Genomic DNA, 25076 nt, shown 5'->3' on the forward strand with positions numbered 1-25076 from the left:
GATGGATTCCTTAATGAATTAACATAAGTAACTTATTTCATGTATGTCGCTGGCAGCAGGATTATTAGATGTCAGTAGGTGAACACAAAAGATGCCAAAGGCAAATGAATGGATTCATAAATTCTGGAATTTTTGATTTAATGGCAATATTGACTCACCTTACACAAACAAAAGAGGGCGGAAACAGAATATAGCTTTTGAGTATTGTACATTCAAATGGAGCTTTTAGGGTTTTTTAATTACTCTCTTCAAATGTAGGATTAACAAATGTCTTAAAATTTAAGATCAGTGATAAAAACTTGTTGAATGGTGTGTAGGTGTGTAGATCGATTAGGATGAGTATGTGTGTAAATATAGATATGTAGGTATTTATAACAATGCAAATATGTACACACATACTTAGAGCTTAGAGTCACCAATGCAAGAAATACCTGTCCCTGACCAACCACAGGATAGGCTTATCTTATAGACCCTAGAATCAGTACGTTTTCAAATGATGTTCATGGTTTCTCTTAAAGTGCTCAGAAATTTTAGTGAACACTGCAGAAAGTGGTTATATCAGAACACAAAGTATATCTTGCATATAATTGACATCATCATAGAAATACGATACCTTCAGTGTTAATTTTCTTTTGGCCTATTGCTCTGTCTACTGCTTTGTCAGGCTTTTGAATATGTGCTTTAAACTGTAGTTTAATTGAAGCTTTTCATGGCAAACACTGAGGAATTGCTCCCTTATCAGACATGTAAATTAGAGATCCTTTCTCACGGACCCTTGACTTAACTTAACCATCCGTTGTGTTGTTTTAGGGTACCATTAAGGATGCCTCACAATGTGAAATTTTCATAGGAACACAATAAACTTTCATTGAGTACCCACTAAAATGGTATCCTTTGCAGCTAATGCATGGGGTCTTTAACCTGGCATGCAATGCTGAAACATGCTTCAGGGGGCCATGAGTGGCCATAGTTCATTGACAAAAGTTTCTGCAGGGTACTTGAGGTTTAAAAAAAAAGATGTATATGCACTTCAAATGTTATGTTTTTAGTGAGTAATATAATACAGCTCAAATATGTATGTTAAAATTGTAATGCTTGAATCCATCCATACCCAAATGTTAAATAATTGCTTTCAAAAAACTGTATTTTTATTCAAATGTTTTGGTTTTAAAAGAGTGAATCGGGCAGAGAAGAGAGACCTATGTGCTTTTGCAAGAATTGGAAATTTCAGAGCAAAGCTGTTTACTTAATCATATTAAAACCCATGTATCACATTTTCCTCATACAGGAACTATGCAGATGGCAACTAATTTGTGTGTTTTATCTTCCCTCCCTCCCTTCCTCCCTCCTTTTTTTTCTTTTCTTTTTGCATGCTGTCCCCTGTGTTGGAACTCTCTGTAGAGAGTAAGTTGGTTCAATATTTGTTGGAGCCCTAACCTTATTGCATGATTGATAATAACCTTTCCCCCCCCTACTTTACTCTTATAAAGAATGTGTGCTGAGTCCAGCTTTTGCGCTTTACAAAATCCTTGCAGTTATGCAAATTATGCTGAAATATTTTGGATGTGCTTCTGTATACTAATTAACTGACCTTTTTGGTTTTGTACTTCTACTGTGTGTTGTGGTGGTTGGCGCATCTGAGTTTTACATCATCTAAGATCTGTTATTGCAAACGATACAGCAGGGCTTTTATCTCTACTGTTCAGTTCCAGCTTCACACACAATTTTCAGGAAATATTTTCAGGATGCAGTATTTTGCAAAAAGCAGCAATAAATTCAGAGTATTCACACTGTCCGTATTCACCCGGTCAACATATGGCTCTCCTATTGGATGCCTGTACTTTTTAAAATATATATAATAACCTGGTTTGCACATCATGGCAAGCCAAACTATGGCTTACTGGGGCTGCATTGATCCTCTCTAGTTTTTCTTTTTATATTTCCTTGCTAAATCAAACCAAGATTTGTCTTACTGTGTTGTTTGAATCAAGACTGAAGGTTACTCTTCAGGTATTGGTTGGCAAGGAGAGAGTTTAAACCACAAACCCAAACTATATACCAAGTCAAAACTTGGCTTAACTTGGTGTGGGAATGTAATAAACCAGAGAGGAGCAAAGCAGCTGCACGAACCTGCACTTTCATGGGTCTTGGTAAGCCATAGTTTGGTTACCATTATTTGCAAATAAGGCTATTAAGTATTTTCCCAAGCAAGTCTTTACTCCAGCGCAGCTACACTCCATGTGTACTGTGTGAAGGGGAAATGTTGCAAGTTAGTTTGAGGCCTTGCTAGGTTGTGCACACTAAATGTAACCGAGCTCCTCATATGTCAAGAGATTACGGTTGGCAACCATTTCAACCACTTGGATCACTTTCAATATGGTTCAACTCAGTCACTGTCTGAAGTGCAATAGTTGCTTGTTGGTTACTGCTAAGGCAGCTGCATCACCTTTAAATGTGCATCATGCTATCCATATCATCTGAAACAATGAGTTGGATCCAAACTTATTTGATCTTAGATCCCATTTAAATCAGCGTGAAAAGTTAAATATAGCTGAGTTGATTCCCATTCATTCAAGTGAGAACTTATGCCAACTTAAGTGAGTCTGGATCCAATCCCATATATTATATTAGTGCTATTTTTATTGTTAAGTATTGTATTTCTTCGAGGAGCAGAAGATACTTCTAGGAAACTAAGCTGCTTTATTTGGACCTATTTAAATAGAACACCAACACATAGTTGTTTGTACTTCTGCTGCTTGTCACAGGTGTAGGGCTCTCTGGGTCCGAACAACCAGTGTCCTGAGCTATATTGAGCCAGTGGTGCACACCAGAGGAAATAAATAGGAAGCACCCACTTTTTAAACTAATCAGAGGTCTCAGTTTTACTTTTGAGCATTTTAGTTTAAACTCTGGCTAGTTCAGATAAGCCAGGATCAAAGCAGAGTTTAAGATTTTAAGTGCGTATGAAGCGCCTGCTGAATCATGCCAATGGCCCATTTAGTCCAGCATGCTGTTCTCTCAGTGGCTACCCAGGTGAGCCTGTGGTAAACCTGCAAGCAGGACCCGAGCACAAGAGCCCTCTCCCCTCCTGTGGTATTCAGAAGCATTGCTGCCTCCAATCATGGAGGCAGAGCATAGCAACCATGGCCAGTAGCCATTTATAGCCTTAACTTCCATGAAATTGTCCAATCATTCTTGAAAGCTTTCCATGTTGGTGGCCATCGCTGCCTCGTGTAGCAACATGGGATTTGCCTTTTTTTACAGCTGCCGCACACTGGTTCAACGCCTTCATCAAGCTATCCACTACAACCCCAAGGTCTTGTTCATGGTCATTAACCCCATGAGTTAATGACCCAGTTAACATTCCATGAGTGTATATGCAAAATTATGATTTTTGCCTTTGACATGTATTAATTTGCACTTACTAATGCATTTACCATGTTACCACCCATTCACTCAGTTTGGAAAAGTCCTTTGGGGGATTTTCACAATCTTCTTGTTGCAATGACCTGCAACTGTTTGGTATGGTGAGCAAATTTGGCTACTTCACTGCTTACCCATAACTTTAGATTATTTATGAACAAGTTAAAAAGCACCAGTTCCCAGTCCTGATCCTTGGATGACTCCCCATTTTCCACATCTCTCCATTCAGAGAACTTTGCTCCTACTCTCTGCTTCCTGCTATTTTTTAAAACTGGTTTGAACAAACTAGAGTTAGAACTTGCCAGAGTTCAGACACAAGAGAGGACTCTGCTTGGTTTAAAATCAAAATCCATAGTTTCCAATCTCCTCTTCCTTGTGCATGAAAGAAAAGGGAAGAAGAAAGAGCCAGATAGCTTGCCATAGCTTTTAAGTCTAAACCACAGTTTAGAGTCATGTCCAAACTAGTCCTATAACTGGAGGGATTGATGAAGAAGGCGTACTCACAATATGTCCCTTGTTAAAGTGTCAATATTTTAAACTTTAGCTTCTGCTTGAATCCTGTGGCACTCTATGCTGTTGGACTACAGTTCCCATCAGCCAGCATGCCCAGTGATCAGGGATAATGGTAGTTGTAGTCTGACAACTTCTGGAGGACCATAGATAAAAGAGCTAGTGAACAGCTTTTGTGGGGACTGTTTTGAACAGAGATAGGAAATACATACTTGTGACCTATAGTCGTCCCCACTGGTGAATGAATGCACAGTGGAAGCACAGACTGGATGAAATGTCTTGGCAGATCCTTTGCCCAAACTGTTTTGTCTACCCCATAGTGTCATATATTTTAATTTTTTGTTTGTTAAAGTAGACAATCTTGTCGTGTGTTCCTTTAATGTGTTGTGTGGCAGGCTGTCCTGTTTGACTGTTAAATTAGTTTTCTGAACAGAAGGTGTGGCCTGCTGATTACACTTAAAACTTATATTGTACCTGCAGAGAATCAAGAAGTTTGAGCCTTGGAAGATTCCGTCAGATTGTGAATTGTGCAGTTTCAACAAACTATTTTAACAAAGACTTTTATAAGCAACGTAAATTACATTTGATCATACTTGCTAAAGTACATCTTTATAAGAGAAGAAACTTGCACTCTTTTCACACTTCACCACTGAATAGTGATCTGTATGGAAATTAGTTGTGAGTCCCGTGTTTCACTGAACTTTGAGGACTTGTCATGGCATTTTAGCTTTTTACAATAATTCAGTAAATCTGTTTGTGGTGTGTGCATGTTGTGTTGCATGCAACACTGAGTGGATTAACAGTCTAAAGCAGTGTTTCTCAAATGGAGGGTGGCAAGTCCTCCTCCCTTGGGGATGCAAGGGGATACTGAGTGGTTTACTGAGTTAGTACTGGCTAAAGTGTTGTGGGAGAAGAGGTTAGTGTGTATCTGTGAGAAATCGAGAGTGCGAAGTAAGGAAGTGTAATAGACGTGAGGTTGAGTATAGCACCCATGTGGGTGGAAATGAGATAACGCATCAGGCTGCTCGGCAGATTGACCCAAAGAGGCTTCAAAATTGGAGTGAATGGGTTGAGTCAGAACACTTAGTAAGAGTTACAATTTTTTAACATTTGAGACACACTGGTTTAAACCATTTCCACAAAATTCAATACAACAGACAACACCAAAGCAGTAGTTGGTGGGGAAGAAAGTTGCGCCAGTCATCACAGCATTTCTTTCCCCAGTGTTACTGCATGAAGTACTAATTTTCTGAATTGCTTAAATACTCTTGAATCACAGATTCTGGTGAAAGGCAGACAGAATGTTTTCCCGCTTGGCTGTGAATCATTGCCTCTTTCTGCTTCTGTGTGTGTTACTACATTCTTTTGTGAGTTCAACACAGGCAAGCGTCAACTCCTTTTCTTCCCTACTCTTTTCTTCTTTTCTTTTGTCCTTTTTTCTGCCCGCTCCAGGTGTTCAGCATGTTTTTGGAAACTTTAGTTGACTTCATTCAAGTCCATAAAGAAGATCTACAGGACTGGCTATTTGTGTTGCTGACACAGCTGTTGAAAAAAATGGGTGCTGACTTGTTGGGGTCCGTGCAAGCAAAAGTTCAAAAGGCACTTGATGTGACAAGGTAATGAATTCTTGACTTTGTGGAAATATTTCCTTGGGGGGGGTTAATATTCTGCATCTTTGTATCAGTAGTACCTCTTGTATTCTTAAGAATGCTTACCTTCCCAGATACAAATCAAATAAATGTTTAGCACCATGAGTAAAAAAGATAGGTCAGTATGTTCCCATATTCACTACACGATTCTGGAAGAATAGTAGCACATATAATTGAACTAAGCATGTGTAGAAGATTGTACCTGATGATATCTTAAAAGAGCAGGGATTCCCAAACACTTCATCCTTCTTCCTTAAGAGTCTAAGCATTTCATGTCACCAACCTGAAGAAGCTTGTCTCAGAGAAGGACTCATAAGTCGGACTCAGTTTCTTCTCAGTTGCTGGATGACACCCCTGACAGTGCCAGCAACTGACCGCATGGTGGAACTCTTTCAATACCCGGCTATCAGTATGAGGGAGTTTGGTGCCACAATGACACTAGCAAAAAAAACATCAACACTACTACAGTACCTCAAAGACTGCCTCTTTCCATATGAACCTACCCGGACCATGAGATCATATTCTGAGGCCCTTCTTCATGTGCCTCCTCAAGAGGTTCGGAGGGTGGCAACATGAGAATGGGCCGTCTCTGCAGTGGCTCCCCATCTGTGGAATGCTCTCCCCAGGGAAGTTCGCCTGGCACCTTCATTATACACCTTTGGGCACCAGGCAAAAACATTCCTTTTAAACCATCCTATGCACTTTTAAAATGTGTTTTTTGTGGGGGTGGTATTGGGTTGCTGTTTTTATTTTGTGGTTTTATATCTTGATTTTATTCTGTGAACTGCCCTGAGACTCCTGGGTATAGGGCGGTATATAAATTCTAACAACAACAACAACACTAACTGAGCCATAGGGGCAACCAAAATAATGCACAAACCAGGAAAGAAGGCTGTTACTGGAATATATAGAGAGAGACAATAAGTTAAAACGCAAAAATGAAAACATCCCATGAAGTGATTCATGGAAGGTATTCAAGCCAAGAGCAATGCAGTAGTTAAATATGAATTCAGGGCTTTTTTTTCAGCTGGAACTCACTGGAACTGAGTTCCGGCACCTTTTTAGGCTGGGGATGTGCAGCATGATGATCAGGTTGCCGCAGCGATTGTGGTTCTCCTAAAAAGTTCAACAACTTTGGATGGGCGCTCAGCTCAGCAAGTTCACCCACCCCTTTTTCTAGAAAAAAAAGCCCTGTACAAATTGATTGGGAAAGTATAAGTGCACATAGAGGTTAGTGTAGGGTACCTACCAAAACTCTAGTATAGCTTGAGAAGCTTCCCAAAGGAGGCTTGGATGAGATGCAAAAATTAAAGAACTACAGAACAAGTAAACAAGCTGCTCACATGAACAGCCAACCACCAATAAATCTGTTTCTTTTTTTCAACCAGGAACAACTCAGTGTTCCTGCATGGGCACCAAATATATTTTGGGCAAAACTACCTGCAGTATTTTCTGTTCTCTCCCCTTTCCTTCTGTCTTTCCACAGTCCCTTTAACAAGCTGTTCTTTAACCCTTAATGCTGAATTAATTCATTTTTGCAGGGAATCTTTTCCCAATGAGCTCCAGTTCAATATTTTAATGAGGTTTACTGTTGATCAGACTCAGACACCCAGCTTGAAGGTAAGAACATGCAAAGTTTTCAAAAACAAATGAGTTCAGTGCAAATTTCATTTATTAATATTTGCATATTTGTTGAATTCTGTGTTGCTGGTTTTCAAATAGTGGGTTTTGTTTTTATAAAATTTCAGACAGTCAAGCCAGCACTGCAAGACCAGCTTCGCTCTTTTTGGAGCTCCAAGGTTTTTGTCTGCATTATTGTCTTTTTAACCTACTATGTGTAAATTGACATTTTAAAAACGTTTACTTGTATGCATCTATATGCAGCTACTAACATTTGCAAGGAATTCTGAGCATGCTTTCCAATTTGAGATCAAGCGTTATGCTTTCGTTAAAACGTTTGACAGTAAACTTTACAAGAAAACACAACAAGAACAACAAAATGAAGTATGGCTGCCTAACACCAAGCTGGTTATGCAAACTCACTCTATCAAGTCTGTTCTAATTTTATGTTTGTGGTTTCCCAATCCTCATTTTACAGATTTAGTAGCTCTCACGACTGAATTTATTCCTAAGCTTCTTGAAGTCCTGCTATATTTTGCATAGTCAAAATTAGAGAAACTGACCTTTATTTTTAAACAAGTTCTTATTGTGAACATTAGCTGGAAAGAAGTAATGCATTGGAATATATAAAAGACAGACTACTTTCCTGCAAATGTGTAGTCGTCAAAACTGTAGCTTTGGTATAAATGCAACAAATACAGTACTAAGAATTTAAACTGAGGTAATTTGGGAAAACAACAAGCATATATACAACCAGTATTTTTTCCTCTATCCTGCACGCAGTAAATGTACACGGTCTGTTAAGAGCTTTTCACAAGACGGCACTTCTTTATTCTTGAACACGGTGCTGAAGTCACACACCTGCAATTCTCCGTTTGTCTAAAGTGCAGCAGAATTTTATTTTACCTGATAAAGAGAGTTTGAGTTTAATTATATCGGTTAGTGGGAATCTTTTGGCCTTGATTTTGCAATAGTTTTCTAGATTTAAATGTAGGATCGCTTTCTTGAGAATGTGAATTTCTCTAGTTGCTCATTGATACCGATCCTTGTCCCTTTTAATTGCAAATGGTACCTATAGGATTTTGAGAAGGTGTGTGGAATTACTATAGGCAGGGGGGCATTATGTGTGTGTTTATGAAAACCTATTTCTGAAAATATGAAACACCAAAGCTAGAAAAATTTACTTGGCAGGATTTCTGTTGATGGAGAGAGGATAGTATTGCTTTGATAGCTGCCAAACTTGGGTGTGAGTGGGAAAGTACTGAATCTGAACTTATATTTGATTCCTGAATTAAGGAATGCAGTAGTGAAAAGCCCCAGGTCTTCCATAATACACTTCAGTACATAAATACCATGGATTGCTGGGTAGGGAGCAAGAAGAGGAAGGTAAAAATAAGGTCATCCCTCCTTGCTCTGTTTAGCAGATATGAATCTGATGTTAGACCATTCACAATTTGCTTTTTGTGAACTACAAATTGTGCTGATGCCTTTGTCAACCTCTGATATTTATTGTAAAGGGGGGTCACTTGATGTTGAATTTAGAAGGATTAGCCTCCTTCTATAACTCTTCTGTTGCTGACATTAATGTGGGTCACTTGTGCTGGTGCAACCTATTTTTTTAGACGAGGAGTAGTAGTATGGAAAGGGAGAATAGGGATGGATATTTACACATACAGTGGTATCTTGACATACGAATGCTTAGACTTACGAAGTCGACAACCCCGGAAGTCTTTTCGTCGCGTGCACGTTCTGTGCCTGCGCAGAAGCGCGAAATCGCGCTTTGCGCATGCGCACAACAGGCGCTTTGGCAACCGAAGACCTTGACTTACGAAGAGCGCCGCGGAACGGATCGCCTTCGTAAGTCGAGGCACCACTGTACATACATATAAACAAACACATAAATGAGAGAAAAGTATGGGTTCTTAAATGTCCTTTAAAAGAAGAATATTAAAAAGCAGCCCTTCTGGAACAAATCATCTAGTCCAACATTCTGTTTTCAATAGTAAGACCTAGATGCCTCTGTAGAGGTTCATAGGCTACAGCTCTCATACACGGTTTGCGTCAAGCCTATGGTATTCAGTGATATATTGCCTGCAAACATAAAATTTTCTACTTAACCACTGATGGCCACGTTCTCTCTGAATTACCACTTAATGCATTGTTTGTATGTTTACATTGGAGGACAGACTTCTAATGGAAGCAGGCAAAGTTAAGAGTCCATCAATGTTGGACATCACTCTAGTCAGGTGAAAAACCATCACATACAAGTTGTGGTCTGCCTTCAAGAAGTGGCGCCCATCAGTCTGTTGCTTGGATCTTATAATTCTGGCATGCCAGATTTTGCTGCTACCTAGAAGGTAGCACTCCCTGGTGGTTACTTGCTGTGCTTTATTTGGGAAGGGCACATTGAAAAGGCTCTGAAGATTACCTAAAGGTGTAAGTAGGTGTATATGGGAGTAGGTTATCGTTCAAGTGCCCTGGCCCAAGCCATTTAAAGCTTTAGAGATTAAAACGGGCACATTGAATTGTGCCTGAGCATCAACTGGAATCCAGGACACATGGCAAAACGCCAGCACAATATGATTAAAAAGGCCAGTCTCAGTTAACAGTCTCGACTGGAAACTGAAATTTCCAGATGGTTTTCAAAGGTGGCCTCATATACAACACGTTACAGCAACCTTCACAAACCTGGTAGCCTCCTGCTATTTTGGACTACAGCTGTCATCAGCCCCTGCCAGCATAGACACAACAGGGAGCTCATTAGAGTATGGATAATTTTAGTGAGACTTTCTTCATATGAGGGCTCAGTCGATTTCTCATCTGAGAGGTCACCTGTGTCACCACTGGACCTATGAGTACCCATAAAATACAAATCTGATCCTCCTCCTGAATAGGTTAAATACCATTAAACAGTGGCATAGTGTGGGGTTTGGGCGCCTGCGGTGCTGATACGTTCCTGGATGGTGCTCACACACCAGGAACGGGTCGCAGAGAGAGAACAGAGCCCTCTGACACCGATGCCACCGGATTTTGAGAGGGCACAACCACGCGCCCCCACGACAGGAGCCCTGCGAGGAGGCAAGCTGGGGCTAGAGAGAGAGGAGAGAGCAACTCCGTGTTGCTCCGGCCAGGCTTCCCCCTGCATGGGCACCAGGCAGGTAGATGGGCCAGTGCAGTCCCACTTGGCTCCGGTGAGAGGTGGAGCCTGAACTGAGCCTGTTTGTTTGCCTTCATTGAAAGCACCAGTTCTGAATACTCAGTACCTCTTCTGGATTTGATGCAAAGGGGACTGAAAGCTTGGTGTCAGCAGCATATTGGCAATACTTCAGCCACTGGGTGACCTCACCCAGTGTTTTATAGATGCTAAACAACATGAGGGATGGAATGTACCGTATTTTCCCGTGCATTAGACAAATAAGTTCTAGATTTGGGGTCGTCCTATACATGGATAGTTCTTTGGGGGGGATGGTCGATTGGTTGCAGCCGTGATCTGGAGATTGTGTGAGTGTGTGTTGGGTGTGGCAATGGCTGCCGCTGCTGCAATTGCACAGGCAATTGGAGGCTGTTGGTGGTGAGTGTGCACACAATGGGTGGGTGAGCGATTTTCATCAATTCACCCCCCAAAAAGCTCAACAACTCTGGGCACCCCCCCCCAAAAAAAGAAGCTCAACAACTCTGGGCAGTCCTCAAAAAGCTTAACAACTCTCCCCCATTTTCTTAATTTGAGGTCCCCCAAAACAGGGGGCGTCTTATACACGGGGGCGTGTAATGTCCGATATCCCACTCAGACCACCTGTCCAGAAGGATACAGTTGCCAATGGAATAAAAAAAAACAGGCCACAGAGACCCAACAGGGTTTTGCTTCCCTTTCTTTATTTGGCCATAAATCATCATGACCATGGTAATCTGACAAGAAATGGGACTACAGTGCTGACAGGTCTCTTCTTGGTGTTCCTGAAGCCTTGAGAGTCAGTTCCCCCTAAAGTGAACCCCATATTTGCTGTGCGGATTAGAAGCTTTGCTTCAAAAGTGGTTTGCCTTGAACTATCACAAAGTTGCTGTTCAAGATACTTCTTGACATCACCTTCAAGCGTGCAGAACTATTTGCATAGACCTTTGACTAGTATAATCTTCACCGTATTTTTATATTGAAAAATTTGAAGGTGTCTTCCACTCACAAAAATCTGGGTGAAAAACCTGAAACTAAACCCAAATATATTCAATTTGCTCAACTGTTTGATAGAACTATAGAACTAAACTATCATAGTACTCTGTGAACTCTTGCACAAGCTCTTGTGTAAAGGTTTGCAGGACAGTACTATTTTCTCTCTATTCACGGTTCTCTGGATTCAACACACTGATCTTACGTCTTTTTCTAAGCAGATTATTTCTTACAGCTTCTATCGACATAAAATTAAAAGAAAATGCATTTCTCTTTATCCTGTCAGGATACAACTGCAGGGTTGCTCCCAAGTAAAATAAATTCTCTTCCATTCTAACCTCCTCACTGACGGTTACACTTTTCTGTACATCTATTTGATTCTCCTTTTTTTACATAGGTAAAGGTTGCAATTCTCAAATATATAGAGACACTTGCACAGCAGATGGACCCAGGAGATTTTATAAATTCAAGTGAAACTCGTCTGGCAGTATCTCGAATTATTACGTGGACAACAGAACCTAAAAGTTCAGATGTTAGGAAGGTATGTAATTTGTATGTTAAATGTGTAAAGAGGGTTTTTAAGGACTTAATTCATACCACAATATCAAGATTTTGTAATAGTTTTTGCTATATATATTACTATTATAAAAGTCATTAACTCCCATGTTTTTGTAAAGGAGAAGAGCTCGTTATGATATAAACAGAAGCATACGATTTTATTGCACTCAAAAATGTTCTATCAAAAATGTATGCTTCAATATATATTTGCTTACATAACAACTTGTCAGGGGATACAGCCATGTCGCGCTTTGCATGTTAAAGTATATATACTTTTCATGCACCAGAATTAATACCTGTGTATGCAAGCACATGAATAAGTCTAACTTGCAAGTAGAAAGAGGTGCAAGTCCTTTCCACGTAATCATTTCTATTACTGATGTGACTTTCAGAATCAACTGGATAGCAGGGCATGGCCCAGACTTTGGCTATCATATAGATCACCTGGGGACATGGAAGCAGGCCAGTCACAGTAGCAGCCAGCACACCAAAGCAAACTTCAAAGGAAGCATATGCATTCCCTTTTTAACTGTGTCCCTCACTAGGTGCATAGCTGTGCAACAAAAAAGACCACAGCAATACTGTCAGTTCCTTTCACCTCCCAGGTTCAATTGCCTTGGCACCGAGCATAGGCACCTTGCATAGGTTGTTCCAGTTAGGACTGCATGTAAGGATTGGTCACTTAGCTGGGAGCCTCCAGAGATTGCACATGTGCCAAAGGGAGATATTCCATACTGGTGGTGATGAAAGCCAGTCGTAACGCTTAATCCATATTGTGCACTCACTGGTCACATCCCAGGGGCTGGCAGTGGCTTGTTAGGCAGACAGAACCTGGATTTCCTGTCTTGAAATAGAACATTGGTAACTTATGCATTTCAATACGTTGATGGTTGAATTTTTTACTCTAATTAGATACTGTAAAGGATCCTGGGTTCTTAGTGATAAAAAGGGCAGCTTAACAATTGAATGGGTGAATAAAAATATAGAATTGTCGTTCCCTGACTGTTTCCCCAAGTGGATATACTCTCCCATGGACTTAAATTAGTATGAAGCGAGTACACAGCTCTGTACCTCTGATTCCCTGAGCCCATTTGAGAAGGACCTGGTTTTGTATATAAATGACAGATTTATTGAGCTTGGAAAATGAGTAGTCCTTGACACTTGAAACCTTTTTGTCTTAAGGCTGGGCTATTTATTTTAATATGATATGCTCTTTTCCCCCTAGGCTGCACAGTCAGTGTTGATTTCTCTCTTTGAGCTCAATACCCCAGAGTTTACAATGTTGTTGGGTGCTTTACCAAAAACCTTTCAGGATGGTGCCACAAAGCTGCTTCACAATCACCTCCGGAATACAGGAAATGGTGGCCAGGTATTTTCAGGTTTTTACATTATACCCCATTAAAATACTTAAAAGTATAATGATTCTGATGAAGATTAAAGACATGGTTGTCAACACTCAAAAGGATCATTTGATAGCATGGGGGTGGGTGTTGAAATTGCCTTACTGGTTAAACTTGTCAGTTGGATTTTTCTCAAGCTTGCTAATATAAATAAAGTAATGTTAAATCTACTTTTCTAAATTAAAGGCTGAACCATAGAACTTAGTGTCTTAATGGGAAATATCTTGTTCCATTAAAGGGGTCCATGGGAAGCCCTTTAACAAGGCCTGTTCCTCGCTCACCAGCTAGTTGGTCTAGCCCCATCACATCCCCAACCAACACATCCCAAAATACTTTGTCACCAAGGTAAGAAACAAAATTATATCTTCTTCCACTAATTTACTGTCCACAAAATGAGTTTTTCAACAAATACAAAATTGATTAAAAGCCTTTAAGTGCAATAATATGTTGAATTTAATGAGGGGGGCAGGAATATTCAATATCCTAATAGTCTGCCTCTCCTTATCCTTTGCAATCCCCACAATGTGTGGCAGAATCCTCTCCTCCTTTCTTAACACTGCATGCTCTCACATCATTCACAAACACACGCAACGTAACCGGCTGCACATAAATGATACTGTGTAATGTACATTGAAGAGTATCATTTATGTGCAGCCGGTTACGTTGTGTGTGTTTGTGAATGAATTTCTCGTAACCTAGGTTTGGTGTTGGTTTGCTCTCACATCATCTCAAATGCTTTGTGTCATGAACTAGCTGGACACAGAGGAATGGTAGGAGGCACCAGCTGGGGGAAACCCAAGGGAAAGAAGGCTCAGAGCCCAGAGAGTGGTAGTGGAACAATGATAAGTTGTCAGAGGGATATGCCTGGGAGGAGGTGTTGGAAACTGAAGAGGTAACAGGGTTTAGTGAGCGGGAAGAGTCTGTGGCAGAGAGAAGTGCAAGAGCAGAAGCAGGAGAGAAGGTTGGCTAAGAAGCAGAGTTGAGTCAGGCTGGTGAAGAAGCCAGGGTGACTCCCCCTCCTGCTGTGACCAGCTCCCTTCCCCCCTGCTCTCCCAGGACCAGGAGATGTATGAAGCGGGAGGAGCAAAGGTAGGCACGTCAGCACAGTCTCAGATTGCTTGGGAAAGACCCAGGAGAGGAGCTACCGAGAAGAGTTGCTGTGCTCATTAGGCCTGGCACTCCTGAGCAGACCTTGTTTCTTCTAACTTCCGTGTGATTTCTTGCTGGCTCGCTCCTGACACTTTGCTGCTCTTTGGGGATGGGCCATGGCTCAGTGGTAGAACAGGTACTTTACCTGCTTAAGGTCTCATGTCCAATCAAAGGATGAAATATCAGTGCCTGGGGCACTGGAGATTTGCTGCCAGTCAATTGGACAAAATGTATAAACAGTCTGCTCTAGCACTAGGCAACTTGCTGTCTTCCAATAGTTCTCACTTGAGAATTGACGCAGCGAAATACCAGTTAGAGGACTCTGTCGTTCAAGTTAAAAGAAAAAAAAACCCTGCCTTTTCATTCTACAGTGCATTTGATTATGACACAGAAAATATGAATTCAGAAGACATTTATAGTTCTCTTCGTGGGGTGACTGAAGCAATTCAGAACTTTAGCTTCCGCAGTCAAGAAGATATGAATGAGCCCATGAAACGGGATCCCAAAAAAGAGGATGGCGATGCAGTGAGTATTTCAGGGGGTGAAATAAAAAAGTAACCATGGGGCCATTCTCCCATATGTGTGGCTGCTTATCAGAACACATGTGGGGGTGGGGACCAACAACCATGGATAGGAAGCTCCTTGATTCAGGCATTAACCAAAGAATATGACACTACTTTAAAGCAACAGTGTGGTGCAATTATAATAGGAGATTTGTAAACTCAGGGTCTTCTCCTATGCCTTCACTTTGAAACTAAACTAATCTCTGTTAAAACCAAAGCATGTTAGGTTTACACTTATATTTTCCAATCTAAGAAAGCATATATTACTCATTTGTGTAAAAAGAAAAGAAAAGAATATATGTTGGCTTCATGAAAATAGTGTGAACCTAGCTGTAAACTTAATCTTCGAAAGAAATCTATAAAATTTTGTTTTTATAATGTGCCCTTTTCTATTTAAAAACGATAACTTTGTAAACTTGGTCAACCAGAAGTTCTACAGATCAGTTTGGTTTAGAAGCTTTACTGTGGGTATAAATCAGGGGTTCCCAAACTACGGCCCCCGGGCCGGATGCGGCCCAATTGGCCTCCCAATCCGGCCCGCGACGACCCCCGCCGCCCACTGCCGCCGCCCACTCTTACGGCGCGCGGCGCGGCGACGATCTTAAAAATCGGCAAAAAATCGCTGAAAATCCTTTGTATGGGCCTCTCCCGACCCAGAAGAGGTCATTTCCGATGCACTTCCGGGTCGGGGGAGGCCCATACGCATGCGCACAAGCGATTTTCGGCGATTTTTTCCCGACCGCGCGCGTGTGCGCATGCACACGGGCGCGCACTCCCCCGCCCTCCGGCCCGCTGCGCGGTAAGTCTGGGGACCCCTGGTATAAATGCTTAATTTCTGGATGCCAGATTGTTATGCTAAGTGGTGATATTTTAAAAGCCACATAAAAAATAGCTGAATTTTCAAGATTGCTAGTAAAGTACTCAAGAATGTGTGCCTGATATTTATCTACTACTAAAACAGATGTCTTAATCTGCTGATTGTGTTAATGTGCTTTTGTATATCTGTTTGTCTCTTTCTGTCTTTGTTAGATTTGCAGTGGGTCTGGAATAGTGGATCTGCGAGCAGGAGGTGGTGCCACTGATACAGGCCGAACAGCTCTTGACAACAAAACCTCATTGCTTAACACAATGCCGTCTCATTCTTCCCCACGATCACGTGATTATAACCCATACAATTACTCAGATAGTGTTGGTTCATTTAACAAATCAGCTTTAAAAGAGGCCATGTTTGATGATGATGCAGAACAGTTTCCTGATGGTAAATCTAGTGTTTTGCTAACAGCGTTGGGGAAACGGTATATGGAAGGAACTGTGTGGGTAAAAACAAAGAATTGTTATTTCATCCAAGTAACATGGAGAAACAGCAACCTTCTAATGGGCTTCTTGAGGTTGAGTGAAAACTTGATATCCAAAACGTTGGCTTGAAAGCAACTAGATGTTGTCTTTATATGCAAGATGGGATTAGATTTTATTTTTAAAAACAGCTGTGCTGTTTCCAGATAGATTTATTTCAGCAGCTATGGCTCATTTTAAGCTTGGCATGATTGTTGCTTGACATAGGGTTGCGTTCAGCACAGTACTAAGAAAGACTGTTCCATCAACACAAGCATTTCTTCTTGCCCTATGGAACAATATCCACACCATTCTGCCCTGCCCCTGTCCTATCCTGGGGGTTCTCCTGCCCCTCCAGTGCAGATTTGGGGAGGCTGCGGGGGAGGGGGTTCTTGTTGCACAAACGGGGATCATTGTGCTGGCTTCCACTATTGCAATAATGTAATTGAATACAGCCCATACATCCCTTCATTTCCAATTTCTTAATGTAATATTACTACTTTTCCCTATTCTTACTCCCCTTCATTTTTGTCTATGATTTTTATTCATTTATTTGTGTGCTTGTTAGTTTAGAGCAGGGTTTCCTGAACCCAAATTTGGGCCTCCAGCTCTTTTTGAACTACAGTTCCCATCATCCTTGATCACTGGCCCTGCTAGCTATGGATGATGGGAGTTGTAGTCCAAAAACAGCTGGAAACCCAAGTTTGGGAAACCCTGGTTTAGAGTATTTTAACGCTGCTCTTCAGTCGAATGGGCTTCCAGGGCCACATATAAAGTAGACAATTCCTCTCTTTAGAGATGGGGAGAGAGAAGGGGGGAAAGAAACAGGTCCCAGATCTTAAATGTTCCGTTCTTACAATGCTCAGCTGGGGTACAAGCAGTTCAGGTAGCCTGATGGAATGGCCAGATGAGGAACAGTGGTCTCTCAGCATAGTTGATGGCACAGTCCTGCTCTCCTTCTCTGCAAAGCAGCCTGATAGCATGGTTGCTGCTATGTGATGGTTGAGGGAGAGCCACCATCAGTTCATCTCTCAGAATAACTGGATGGAATAACTGTGCTTCACTGCCACCAGTTTGTGGCAATTTTTGTGCCACGTGTAGCTGGGTTGAGTTATTATTGCATCTAGGGAGGGAAGTGATTCCGACTCTAATCTCTGGTAGTATTTCTTCAAAGAACCAGGCTCCTAGTAAGTAAATTGAGAAGAGGTCCCCCAGTCTCTGGGTCACTCTCTGGCACAAAAGTAGTAGAGGGATTTAGCAGAAGGAAAATCCTACAATCTCCAGGTTATGCATCCAATAAAATAAAATGAGTGTTGATTGCCTCTTAGAGTGCCTGTGTGCTGTAAATATATGATCTGAGATGTACATCAAATGCTAAAAATAGGAGTTCTTTTAAATAATTTTTCATTTTCCTTTTGTCACAGAACATCCACTGGACCATTCTGACCTGGTTGCAGAATTGCTGAAGGAACTGTCAAATCACAACGAGAGAGTAGAAGAACGGAAAGCTGCTCTCTACGAGCTAATGAAATTGACCCAAGAAGAGTCTTTTGGTGTTTGGGATGAGCACTTCAAAACAATTCTGCTTTTATTACTTGAAACCCTTGGGGACAAAGAGGTAAAGTTTTAACATAGGGAACTGTTTATGTGTCTGCTTTACTTTCCTGTGACGTAATTGGATTTGGGGGCAAACCTGATACACATATTCCCCTTGAGAATATTGGGATTACTGAAGCCTTGCCCTGGTAGGACATTGAGCAGTGTATCCCAGGCAGTGTTGTTCAATGTTGTTGTTCAGTATTTTTCTTAAAATACCAAAATTTATAATCAGTACCTGCCTGGTATGGAGAGGATATTCCACAGGCTGAAGTAGAAGCTAAGGTCACTTAGGCAGTTATATCTTGCAAGTGTAGCCTGTATTGCACTTGGCAATGTGTTAGGTGAGCAATTTTACCAGTAGCAATTTATTGAAAACATTTATTGAAAACATGAGGAAAGATTGCCTGGATTTTTGGCAACTGCAGAAAGAAAATTAATGTGGAAAAGCCCTTTGTTTTCAGAGATCCCAAAGGAGCAATTAAATACTTGATTCAGTTCTGGAAATATGGAACTACCGTAAGTTTTCAGAGATCCACTGCTGAAAATAATCAGTTTGAAGTTGTGAAAGAAGACTAAACAAAGTATGTTTGAACTTTCAGCATGCAATTAGAGCACTGGCATTGAAAGTTTTAAGAGAGATTTTAAGACACCAACCAGCAAGATTTAGAAATTATGCAGAGCTTACAATCATGAAGACACTAGAAGCTCATAAGGACCCCCACAAGGAGGTTTGTATAACTTATTTTGACTTGTGTTGTCCTTGAGGATGTGACTGAAGAATGAAAAGAGAGAAGACAAGGCATTTGTTGTAAGAGTACAAAGCTACTGAATCTGTAACATTAAGTCACAGTGAACTCTAAGAAAGGTAGACTCTCGTGTTTTCGATTAAAAAATATGTCTCCAGTACCACATATTTTGTGGAGAGGAGCTAGTTCTCAGTGGGAGCTGGGACATCCCTTAAACTCAGTTTCAACAAGACAGGCATCAGTCTTGTAACTTACAAATGATTTCCTATCACTATAATGCAATATTAATAAACTGTTATTCCTTAAGCACCTAGAGGGTTTATATTGGTACTAAAAACTTCCTTATTTGTATGTCCTTTATACAGCTTTGCTTTTTACACACCTTATGAAAAGAAAAACCCTTTTAAAGTCACTGCCAAGTATATATTCAACAGCAATCAAGTTAAAATTGTGCAGTAGCTGAAAATCATGAATTACAATTTGAAATAATGTGAATCTATACTGCCCTCTTGTTTTCTAGCTAGCTTCTTTTTATTTTAAGACAACAGTATGACTACAGTATGTGAAGTTAAAATATTGATTGATTTACGCGGGGCTGCCCTTGATGCTGACCCAGAAACTCCAGCGGGTGCAGAAACCCGTGGCGAGGCTCCTTACAGGGTCCCTGCCGCAGGACCACATTGATCCAGTGCTTTACCAGCTGCACTGGCTCCCGGTGGAGTACAGGATCGGATTTAATGTGCTGGTTTTGACCTTTAAAGCCCTATGCAGCTTAGGACCCTCGTACCTACAGGACCGCCTCTCCTGGTATGCCCCGCGGAGGACCTTAAGGTCCACAAATAACAACATTTTGGAGATCCCGAGCCATAAGGTGGCTAGATTGGTCTCAACTAGGGCCAGGGCCTTTTCAGTACTGGCCCCGACTTGGTGGAACGCTCTCTTACAGGAGACCAGGGCCCTGCAGGATTTGACATCTTTCTGCAGGGCCTGCAAGACAGAGCTGTTCTGCCTGGCCTTTGAGCTGGACTCAGTCTGACCCCTATGTTTTCCTCCCTTATGGTTTTGATTTGGGCTACTTTAAAATGAGGCTGCATTCAATTTTTTTAAATTTAAACTGTATTTTAATCCGTATTTCAATTAATTGTTTTTCTTTCTTATTGTAATTTTATTGGTGTCAGCTGCCTTAAGCCCAGTTTTGACCGGGTTGGGCGGGGTATAAATAAATAATTCTTATTATTACCCAAATAAACTGATTAATTGTTTAGCAAAGCGTACTCATATTTTAAAGTTATGATGCCAAGTATTTCTTGGTGAAAATGCCCACTTCATTGAAATGCTGCTATCCTGAGCCAAAAGTATTTGCAGTATATTTTCCACAAAGTTTTAAGGATGTACTAAAAATTGAACAAATGTGATTTAATTGCTTGAGTTTCTGCTTAATCTTTTAGGTTGTAAGATCTGCTGAAGAGGCTGCTACAATGCTGGCCACATCCATTAGCCCAGATCAGTGCATCAAAGTACTTTGTCCCATTATCCAAACAGCAGATTATCCTATAAACCTGGCTGCAATCAAAATGCAGACTAAGGTGATAGAGAGAGTACCTAAAGAAACACTTGCTCAGCTCTTGCCAGAGATAGTACCAGGTCTAATACAGGTAAGAAAACATATAACAAATGAACAGCTAATAACAGGTGAAAACCTTAATGAATCATGTGTGTCACAAATAATTTACTGGTAAACCAGATAGTTTTCCTCCTCTGAGACTACTCGGTTCTCAAGCAAACTTGTGCATTTGATAGGTAGAGTGTATTTATTCAGTATCTGATTTCTTTGCCATCATATATCATCATTCCATCAAATAATTTTAGGAATGAGATTTCTAGCCCATTTAAAATCCGTTCAGTGAGTTCTCTTTGTGTTAATATGTTAAGGTTTTTAAATGCTAACTTTTCTTGCTTTCCAGGGCTATGATAACTCTGAAAGCAGTGTTCGGAAGGCTTGTGTCTTCTGTCTTGTAGCCATTCATGCAGTAATTGGTGATGAACTGAAACCGCATCTCAGCCAACTCACTGGCAGCAAAGTAAGTTGAAACTTGTGACATCCAAGAGCTAGTCTGAGTTCAACAGTTTGCCACAAAGAGGGCAAAGCAATATGTGCTGTGCCATTCTATGAATTCCATATAAAATATGGTGTACTATTCTAGACTAAAATGTTACCCACAATAAACGTAGCATTTAGCTGAAAGGAAATAGGAAATTGTATTATAACACGGGCAATTAAGTGTACTGAAATCATGGATTTTAAAGAAAGATGGTAATAGTGTATAATAAGAGATCCTGACTAGCCATCTCAATGCTGAAAGGCTGAACAATAAAAAAAATGACTTAAGTCTAACCCCCGGTCAAATGAAACAAGAAACAATGAGAGCAAGCCACAAGAGGCCTTCTGCTTATGTGTCTCCTTCCTGTTGTTTGGTCTTCTGTGGCTGCAAAAAGGAGAGCCAAAGCTTCCAGAGTTTCCTGTGGCATCTGAACTTGGGGCACTGTGGTTTGTTCAAACAATGGTTAATGACAGCAAGCCTGGATCAAATCATGGTTTCTGATTCTGGCTTATCCTCAAACCACCATTCTCCCATGTTCAGATTGCACAGGAAACTGTGGGTAGTTTAAAACCCAAAACTTTCTCCTATGGAAGAGAGGAATTGTGGGAGCCTAAAACTTAGAACAGTGTGTTCTTGTAGCAGGAGACCATGGTTTCCTTCCTATTGCATCTGAGCCCAAGTCTTAACATCAACTCAAGTATCCCAACTGCTCACTTCCTGTAGTTAACATGTGTACAATACACCTGTGTTATGGCGAATACTTGTCTGATTCTTCCCCCACATATTAATGACACAAAGCAGTTAAATCATTATTCACTATTTAAACTACAGCTCCATTTTACAACTTTCGGGAAGTCCCCACCCCATTGTTAGCCATCATTCATCATTGTCAGGGGATTGTTGCGGCTACTCTCGAGTAAAGACGCTCCAGTCTGATCTGTCTTTTAAGGTTTTATTATGCATACTATTTACAGTGCAGAGATAGCAGAAAACATGACCTCCTAGTCACTTGCAGAATCCGGCAATGGCGCCCTTCTGCTTCGGGGCCAGCATAATAGCTTGGGGACCCCGAAACACCGCCCCCTAAACCTGCGTTTGGGCGCGCGCCTCAATTCGGGCGCCAGAAGCGGCTGCGCTCCCTCTTCCACCTGTTGGCTAGGGCAGTGCAGGGGCTCTGATACATCGCTGAGCCTTCCTTCCTCCACTAGTTGGCTTGGGCGGTGCAAGGGCTCTGATTCCTCACTGAGCTTTCCCTCCATTCCGCTCTCCTCCTCATTCCCCCTTCCTGACCTGCTGCTACCACTTTCGCTGAGCGAAGTGCTGGTCAGGATGACGGGGGGGGGGGAGGCTCCCTGTAGGGAGTCCCCCTGACACTTATCAAGTGTGTTTTTTCTTGCTATTATTTTGCTTATAAACAGCGTACAATTGCTTGGTTTCCCTCTCCCCCCCCCCCCCCGACTTTCCTATAATTTAAATATGTCACAAATACTAAAGAGGACATTTACTGAATTAAATCTGCAGATGAAGTTGTTGAACCTTTACATCAAACGTGCACAAACAGGCTCTGGAGCAGGTGACTCAGCGGCAGATGTTTCTGGACAAAGCTAGTGATGCTGTTCCTCACAGAAGAAAAGACACATCAGTAAAAGGAAAAGTCTCAAACTAAACTTTTGGAACTCTTCATTTTTGTTGGAGGTTTTCTTTTTTTCCTTTTTCCTTTTTATTTTTCCTTAATGGAGGGCTATTCTCAGCCTGCATGTGACTGTTGCAGTTATTCCATATCCAAGGGAAAAGAAAAAAACAGTATTAATATCACCTGATTGAAGCAAGATAATTTTTTCAGTCTAATCCATCATGTTTTCTGTTCACACACCTCTGTGTGTCTTCCCATTAATTTTCATCAGTGTTACTGTAAATTTTTCTTTTTTAAAACAACCACAACCACAAACCTAATTAAACAGGAATGCTTTAAGCTTTAAAAGCTGAAATCTAAATTTCCTTGTTTTTCTTTGGCTACAAAGTAACATGACTTTGTATGGCTGTTTTTATTCAGTTGCTATGGGTGTTTTTGTTTTTCTTTACTTTCTTGAACATAAGAACAAAGCCGGACTGGTCTGAATTGTAACTCAGTCCCTGTACTGGAGTTACAGCCTGATGGGTATGTCTTAAGTCAGATAATAGAGTCTGAAAGCAAGCAGTGCCCATTAATTAAAAAGAAAAGAAAAGCTGGATTGATCCAGTATCTAAACACGGTTCACTGTTGAGTATGTTTGTCCCATAAATAAAAATTCTGTGCAAACTAGGACGGCGAGTCAGTGGAAGACTCTGTGGAAGACATCCTATTCAGAACACAGTGTTGCAGAACTGGGGGAATGTGACACCCTGCTTTCCCAAATTCAGGTTAAGCAAAGTCACTTAATGGATATGAACCATTCTTGTCACCATCCCTTCCTCAAGCAGGATGCTTCAGAGTGGAGTGCTCTGCACAAGCATGCTCAGTATGTATTTATCTTTCTCACTAGAATGTTTCCTCTCAACCTAATTACTGGAACTAATCGTTCTACCATTTAAACTCGCGTAGGGATATAGGACAGCAAGCACTGCGGAAAGCTTTTCAGCAATGATTTTTTTTTTTTTTTGCAAGAACAGGTGTTTGTTCGTTGACTTACAGGGGGAGGGCTGGGGAAAAGAATCACAAGCACTATAGATCTTGAAACCCTTGGTTGAGGGTTTCAATTTGAATTATTTGGGAAGGCAGCACCAAATTTATTGCATGGTTTCCTTGAAATGGTGTCATTGAGACCATCTGGATAGAGATGTGGAAATGTTTTCAGGTTGTTTCTGTAACTTTTTTTAAACTTTGTTGTGAATAATGCATCTTTGTATTTATGGATTTCATAACTGAGAGAATGAAAATCAAGAAAATGTTCCCCAAAGTCTTCTGTTTCTCAGATTTAACCACCATCTACTGAGTTTCTTAACTGAGAGATGGGAGTGAGATCAACACCCTTCTCACAATGACTAGAACCTAGATCTTGTGACCATAGTTACATAATCTAGTTTTAAAGATTGTGTTTTTATAGGAGAGAAGATAGCAGTGCCAACGATTCTGGTTTTTCTGTGCTAGGCGAAGATTCTCTCTACCTCTCCAGGGTGGAAACTTTTGACTAAGCTGCTACCCATAATGTCTTGTGGGGGGGAAATTGTCTATAGAAATATTTTTTTATTTCATTTTTGTTCATTTACTATTGTGTATTCAAAACCCAATTCTTTTAACATGCAGCCAAATACCATTTTTAAAAGAGCTAATAATACTTTACTTGCTAATTACCTTGAAAAATTGAATACTTGGAGTTACATAATTTAATAAATTACTTTGACTTTGTTCAGAAGTTGTTCTGACTGGGAAAGATGAGAGATGTGGTTATAAAAGAAGCATTTGCTGTTGCAGAAAGCTGTTTATCTGGGAAAATATTTTAGAAATATATGTAAAAAAAACAACAACCTTAATTGTCATTATTCGTCACTGGCTTTTTTTAGCAGCTTCATCAGGAAAATAGTCTCCCCTTTCTCATTTCCATATGTGTAACATTCTTGTTTTCTACTGTTCTATTACATTGTGTATTTATAGTTCTCTGCTTACCATTGTGCATATACAGGCAATAAAATGTACATAACATTACTTGAAAAATTTAACTATGTATACAGCTGCATTTCTGCTTTTATTTAGCGGTAGATCTTAGTTTATGGTACTTTATTTTTACGATACTGGTTTCCTCTTTCTTTTTTTGAAGGACAGACAATTATAATGGACTAGTGTTTGTAGGAGTACGGAAATAAGTTTCTCAGATGTAAGTAACTCCCAGTTCCAAAATGCAAACAATACAAACAACCTGCTGAACGTAGTTACAGCTGATTCAGGGAAAACAAAATGCTAATCATACTCAAAAGCTAGCTTCTTAGCTTCTGTTTATTTAGAATCGATGTCTCCTGTGTTCTTTTGTCCCAGTTGAGCAAGAAGTCCACACCCATAGTTGACATGCTTGTGGGTACACAAATCTATTTGCCTGGCCTTCATCTGTGCCCTATTGATCCAGAGCAACCAGTTGTTTCATATGATCAGTTCCTTGAAACTATTGCTGTATTAGAACTATTATGTGGAATTCTCCCATAGAACTTCCTGCAATGTATTTAAGAGCACACACCCAGTATGAATTGGACTGTAGAAAATGAATAAGTAACTTAAGGTATCAAATTAAACTT

The 25076-nt window shown here is 40.6% G+C and overlaps 1 protein-coding gene across 44 annotated transcripts in view; it reads left to right on the plus strand.

Annotated features, from left to right (window-relative positions):
• Window positions 1-24509, plus strand: part of CLASP2 (cytoplasmic linker associated protein 2) — a 130446-nt gene extending 105937 nt beyond the window's left edge. For 15 of the 44 annotated variants that reach the window (XM_088653614.1, XM_060280609.2, XM_060280613.2 and 12 more), the window contains 13 exons: window positions 5386-5549; window positions 7124-7202; window positions 7331-7381; window positions 11762-11905; window positions 13148-13291; window positions 13561-13667; window positions 14843-14996; window positions 16064-16292; window positions 17791-17984; window positions 18565-18693; window positions 20160-20366; window positions 20676-20792; window positions 22335-24509. In XM_088653614.1, coding sequence (XP_088509740.1) covers window positions 5386-5549; window positions 7124-7202; window positions 7331-7381; window positions 11762-11905; window positions 13148-13291; window positions 13561-13667; window positions 14843-14996; window positions 16064-16292; window positions 17791-17984; window positions 18565-18693; window positions 20160-20366; window positions 20676-20792; window positions 22335-22421 — 1806 coding nt within the window. In that variant the 3' untranslated portion in view covers window positions 22422-24509. The remainder of the gene's footprint in view (window positions 1-5385; window positions 5550-7123; window positions 7203-7330; window positions 7382-11761; window positions 11906-13147; window positions 13292-13560; window positions 13668-14842; window positions 14997-16063; window positions 16293-17790; window positions 17985-18564; window positions 18694-20159; window positions 20367-20675; window positions 20793-22334) is intronic. The other 29 variants (XM_088653620.1, XM_088653633.1, XM_088653627.1 and 26 more) reach the window with 7 other exon arrangements.
• The last annotated feature ends 567 nt before the right edge of the window (window positions 24510-25076 follow it).

Source organism: Zootoca vivipara, chromosome 11 (assembly GCF_965207765.1).
Source record: "Zootoca vivipara chromosome 11, rZooViv2.hap1.1, whole genome shotgun sequence".
NCBI classification, from domain to species: domain Eukaryota; kingdom Metazoa; phylum Chordata; class Lepidosauria; order Squamata; family Lacertidae; genus Zootoca; species Zootoca vivipara.